Source organism: Ictalurus furcatus, chromosome 8 (assembly GCF_023375685.1).
Source record: "Ictalurus furcatus strain D&B chromosome 8, Billie_1.0, whole genome shotgun sequence".
NCBI classification, from domain to species: Eukaryota; Metazoa; Chordata; class Actinopteri; order Siluriformes; family Ictaluridae; genus Ictalurus; species Ictalurus furcatus.
The window spans coordinates 7,533,930-7,539,929 of NC_071262.1; the positions used below are offsets into that span (position 1 = coordinate 7,533,930).

Consider the following 6,000-nt stretch of genomic DNA (forward strand, 5'->3'; position numbering starts at 1 on the left):
TATTTTTTTAATTGTTAGTCAGATGAGAATGTACACTCACTTGACGGAGATGGGCACACTCCCCCCGACAGAATATAATGCAATCAGCTTGCTTTTAAAACAAGGCATGGATAAAATTGAGCTGTCCTCATATAGGCCTATTTCATTGCTAAATTCAGATTTAAAACTCAAAAATTCAGTAATTTAAAAATTACTCGTGAACAGACAGAATAAATATATCTCCTCTGTCATCCACCCTGACCAGTTTAATTCCTTATAGAAATTAATTCTTTAATAAATTAACTCATTATTCAGATGGCTCATGAATATATTCTAACACAAAACCTCCAAACAGGATGTTCTCTGTCTTGATGCAGTGAAGGCATCAAGATCAGTGAAGGCATTTGATCAGGTGGAGTGGCATTATATATAACAGATTCATGAGATGTTTGGATTGGGCTGTCCATTTATTGCATGAGTGCAGATGTTATACACACATGCTACATCTGCCTACATTTTAAATGGTAAATCTGCACTTATATACACTTACATTACACCTTATCGGTTCCAAAACGCTTTACACTGTGTCTCATTCACACATGTGGAGTCATGTGGGCCAGGAATCGAACTGCCAACCTTACGATTAGTGGACAACCCACTCTACCACCTGAGCCACAGCCACCATGCATTTAACGAACCAAAAACATTCAGCTTCCTTCTATTTGTATAGGGGAACTCGCCAGGGGTGTCCCCTCTCTCCTCTCCTCTTTGCCATAGCAATTGAGATATTAGTATTAGATATTAGTATTAGAGAACACATGCTAATTAAATCCATAATTCTGGGCACTGTTGAGCACAAAATTTCATTATATAGAGATGACATAGTTTTATTTCTGTCTGATCCAGAGCAGACAGACAGATCAGGATCATGCATTTTTCCTGTTTGTATATGAAAACCAGCTAGCTACAGCCTGTAAAGTACTAGAGGTAGGGGGAAAAGGGCATATCTGGTTTTATAATATAAAATGTAATGTTCTTGTTGAAAACCCCTATGACACTGTTGAGGCCCTGCCCACTGTTGACAGCTGTAGCTTGTTGTGACTGCAATTAGAGGCCTTGGAGAAGGGCTGCTTTAGTAGAGCAGTTTAGTCTCTGTTCTTGGTTTGCTGTCAAAACAATGACTCTAATCTCACCTGCAAATGAACTGGTAATCCTAGATGTTAACATACTTTTGCCACTCACAGATATGTAATATTGGTTCATTTTCCTTAATAAATAAATCACCAATTATAATATTTTTGCCTAATTTGTTTAATTAGGTTCTCTTTATCTACTTTTAGGACTTGTGTGAAAATCTGATGATGTTTTAAGTAATATTTATGCAGATATATCGCCACTGTAAATGTAAATATCAGGAAGTGAAAAGTGAAATTCTGATCTATGGTCTCATATTCATCTGTTCATCTCAAACCCAAAATGTCTTCAGTGTATAGCAAAAGCAGTGGAATTGGCCTTGCTATTCCAATACTTCCGGAGGTACTATACTAGATTGTTGAGTATTGACACTACTTGGTTTTTCCAATTACAGTCAGTGTTTGAATTTGAAAAATCTCATGTCACCATCAAACTTGCTAAAAGGTCTGTTTTGTGTACCAGTCTTCTGGATTGTCTAGATTAGTAAATACTTTTGAATGTATGGTTAGTGTTCGATTTGAGACCCACCTCATGACAACAATTACGGTGACAGCAGAAAGTTTAAGAGAGATATGGCTTGTTGATGTGTTTACCATAGGGATGTCATGAGAACCGATACTTCAGTACCAAGTCGGTACCAACATTCTTAAAATGTTACAATACTTGTTTTTCTGAAGTAACGTGGGTACCATTATTAATTACCTATTACCTATTTGGAGGTAAGGTTGCAATTCTTCCGGAACTGAAGGGGCAGCAAATACGCGCAAGTGTTTTAGTCAGTCCACAAGTGGTAAAGAAGAAGAAAAATGGCAACAAGCACACGGGAAAAACTACAGAATTTAGCTCCGCCCCAACTCATTAAGAGGCAGAGAGAGGAAAGCTAGCGTTGGTTGCTGGTGTGCAACCGATGCTATTGTTCATTTCAAACAAAGTGAGAAAACACCTGGAATTTGGCGAAGCACCTGAAAGACGTGTCCTGTATTATGTTTGTTCGAGGCAGCTGGCACTGTGGCTGTGAAACCAGCTAACGTTAGATTTTTTAAAAATGTAGAATGGTTAAGGGTAGTGGCTGCAGAAAATTCATATCCATTTTGGGTCATTTGCCCAAAACGTTTGGGAAATCCTACCATAAGGTGTAGTTGAACTCTGGGGTGTCCAATCTAATCTGCAAAGAGCGGGTGTGGGTGCAGGTTTTCATTCCAATCAAACAGGAGCCACACCTGATTCCACCTGTTTAATCAGTTGATTGTGACTTGCAGTAGACTCAGGTGTGGCTTCTGCTTGGTTGGAATGAAAATTAGTACCCACACCGGCCCTTTCCGAATAAGATTGGACACCCCTGTCTTAATGTTTATGAGGCGAGAAAATGGGTATGTCTCAGTCAGCTCCCTAGTTCAGCAGTCAGGGCACTGATCAGGGAGTCGGCCATTTTAAGTGCTGTCTCAATTGCAAAATCCTTCCAGTGCACTGGGGGTGCTTCTCATTTCTTAGTTGTGCATCATCATTTCCTTTCCTTGCTTCTTTTCCTTGCATCTTAGCTCTACTCCCTCAGGATGTGAGAGAAGATGTGAGGAGAGAGGAACTGAAGCAAGTCAAATGGAATATCCTCGCTCTCTCAAACGGCACTTAAAAGCGACGTCAATTAATGATGACTGTGCTCAGCTGGATTATCTCACTGAGATTCAGGGATCTGCCATGATGCTTTTTTATGTGCCGTTATGTTGTTGGAGCTTGGTTAACAACATTCTTAATAAAGTAAACTGCACTGATAGTATGTGAAATTTCTGGGTTATTCAACAATGAACAATACATAAATTATCACTTTTTTGTGCAGCTTGGCATATCCAAACATGCAAGGATCAATTCATTACAATACCCATTGTAAGCATATTATTATTTAATTATATTTCACACAAAATTCCATCATATCATCAAAGGACTTTTTGTTTGAGATTGTGGCAGATGTAAAAGAGGAGGGGAATTTATGTGTGTCAGGTTTTTCGACAAGAAACACTTCCACATAGGATATACCTGTGTATCCTCGCTCCTAGCTCCTCTGGAAGCTTCCTCACTCTTTACATTAGAGAATTGATATGTCCTTCAAGATGGTTGACGTCGATCAATTTGCGGATCAAGGACTGGAGGACAGAGGAGCAAGGAAGCATCAATTTGAGTATTGAGAAGCTCCCTGGAATGTTCGCTCCCTAAAACATCCCACAATGCACCACAAAAACCAGGGAGCATCGATGTTCACTGTGTGCCCTTACTGGAAATGACGTCATGTTTTCTGAAGCCTTCCAGCTACAAACATGCTTGTTATTGTTGTTGTAGCTCTCAGATGATTGTTAGCAATTTTATTTGCTTGTTAACACTTTATTTGATGTTCTATATGCAGTTTCTTTGAGTCTAATGACTTTTAAGTGTTTAATGATTTTTTTTAATCCACTAGCTTGCCTATTATCCTGCTTGACATATTATGACAGAAATGAGTGTGATTAAGCTAACAAATTTATATGACGCATAATTTTTCATTTTTGGTCACGTTTTACAACGCGAGTACGTAGTCACGTCTCCGGAAATTCCGTTATCAGTGTCCCAATATATAGTGAGCCAAACACATGTACACCATACAGTATACTGATTCACTAGCTACTGAACTAGGGAGCTGGTTGAGACATACCCAAAGTCAGCGGTATGATACGTGACTTGAATAAACAGTGCGGCATGCTTGCACACGCGCACAACAAAGTATCCAGCTGATATTCACCACCCTGAAGAGGTTATGAGTAGTGGTCGGCAGAGCGAGGCTCCGTGGAACACTGAAGCAGTTGAAGCAAATGCGCCATATTGTGTTGTGGCTTCGAAACAATCCGACACCCGTCTCTACGGTGACACCTAGTACTCACCTGCCTGTGTCAAACGCATTGATGAATTATAAGCTACATGTTGTTTGTGTCAAACAAGGAAGTGTGTGGGGGAACCGATAGAGTTCTTGACTGGTACGCTTCTGTTTTGGGTTCAAATCCTGGTTGAAGTGTCCCTGTCCACATCGTTGTAAGAGCCATTTAAAAATGTGTGGGGTTTTTTTTTTATTGTTGTTGTTGTTTTTTTTTTTACTGTGTTCAGTTTTTAACATCTGTCTGACAACTACATGAGCTTGGTTTTGTAACCTGTAGACTCCTCATTGTGAATAACTATAGGTTATTTTGGTCATGAAAAATGAAGATTAATAAATGCAAAACTGTCCGAATTCTCTCACTGCTATGTAATAACCCACAACATCTGGCCATATCTTTTTTTTTTCTTTAGGAAATTTGTTTGGATTTCACGTCAGGTCATTAACAAGGTATGCTGAGGCGAGCACTGACTATGGATCAGTACAAACACTATTGAATCATTTCACTTTTATAAACCTACATAATAAAACTGACCGGAGAACAGTTCAAATGATATATTAAACACTGGTTTATAGGTTCACCTGGAGACCAACACCCCCTAGCGGCGAACCATGGAAATTTCGAAATATTTCGAAACAGTGTGACGTAACGAAGCCTCGTTTACTGAAATCACGTGACTTGCCCAATCCGATACACACGCCGACCCACTGATTCGAAACAAAAGATTCGTAAAGGTTTCGAAGTTTCAGGAAGCAGTGTTTTGAAAGGAAAGCGCACATCACTAGTTATGAGGTGTGAAATAGAATCAACTTCTTTTGCGATATAGACTGCCTCGGTCTCTAACAGCCGTGTCGGAACATTGATGTTGTGAGAAAACATTGCTGGATTTTGGTTTGGTGTTGTAGTCATTATGTGGTGTTATCAGTGCAACATTACCATGTCCCACACTAACCTTTACCTGCCTCTATCCTGTCTTCAACCATCCGTAGTGCTTTCGTAAAGTCGCGAGCCGTCAGCGTCTCCTGTATTTCGCATCTTGTCTTGGTTTCCTCAGGGCAATATTTCTCAATTATACAGAAGAGCAAAACGTTGTTTTTTGTGTTTTTTACGTCCCTCTGCTTTAGTCTCTCCAAGCAGACTGGGCATCTGGACGGTACACAGATTCCCGTAAGGCACCGGCGGCAGAACGAGTGACCGCAACTCACTGTTACCGGTTCACACAGAACAAACAGGCATATGGGACACTCCAGCTGCTCCATGGCACACGGACTTTTTCATGTAAAACCACAGTGAAATATGAATGCGTACAGTCCTTTATATAACAGAAGCCTGTGTGGCAAGCTGAGGAAGGTCAAGTAACGTTTACAAACAAGGTTCTCGGGAATAGTATTGGAGCAGCCAACACAACCTTTTAACGCGACATGGAGACTTTTTCATGAGCAATAAAGGAATCCAGTTTCAGGAAATTGTCCGTTGTCGTTCACATCTCAGTCTTTGTTGGGGTGAAAAAAAGTGACGCTCTCCGCGAAGAGACTCTCACCACTTCAGTCCGAGAGATGTTGCTTTCCCCTTGTTACATCCGACTTACTCCATCAACGCTGGGAAGAACGATCAGTTTAATGTCTTTGTGTGGATATTTTAGTAGAATGTCAACATCTTTTACCTGTCGCTGGCCGCACTACAGTAAATTCTGAGCTATATAAGCTATATTCACCGAAGTTACATAAATAAAACCACGTGAGGATGCGGCGCGGTTCCTATTGGCTGCGGGCTGCGCGTGCCGCCCTGTGTTTCATAACCAGTCTTTTTCATAACACTGTTTAATAACATTCAAATCTCGTTCAACGAGTTTAAGTTGAGAAACAACCAATATAGTGTCTGTTTTAGTTATTCACGATTTTGTTATATATAATATTGGTCAGGATGTCCA

The 6,000-nt window shown here is 40.2% G+C and overlaps 1 protein-coding gene across 2 annotated transcripts in view; it reads right to left on the reverse strand.

Annotated features, from left to right (window-relative positions):
* lonrf1 (LON peptidase N-terminal domain and ring finger 1) overlaps positions 1 to 5,793 on the reverse strand; it is a 31,155-nt gene extending 25,362 nt beyond the window's left edge. Inside the window, exon 1 of one of the 2 annotated variants that reach the window (XM_053630479.1) lies at positions 5,029 to 5,793. In XM_053630479.1, coding sequence (XP_053486454.1) covers positions 5,029 to 5,329 — 301 coding nt within the window. In that variant the 5' untranslated portion in view covers positions 5,330 to 5,793. Of the gene's footprint in view, positions 1 to 5,022 lie in introns of both variants that reach the window. The other variant, XM_053630478.1, reaches the window with a different exon arrangement.
* Between the last annotated feature and the right edge of the window lie 207 nt (positions 5,794 to 6,000).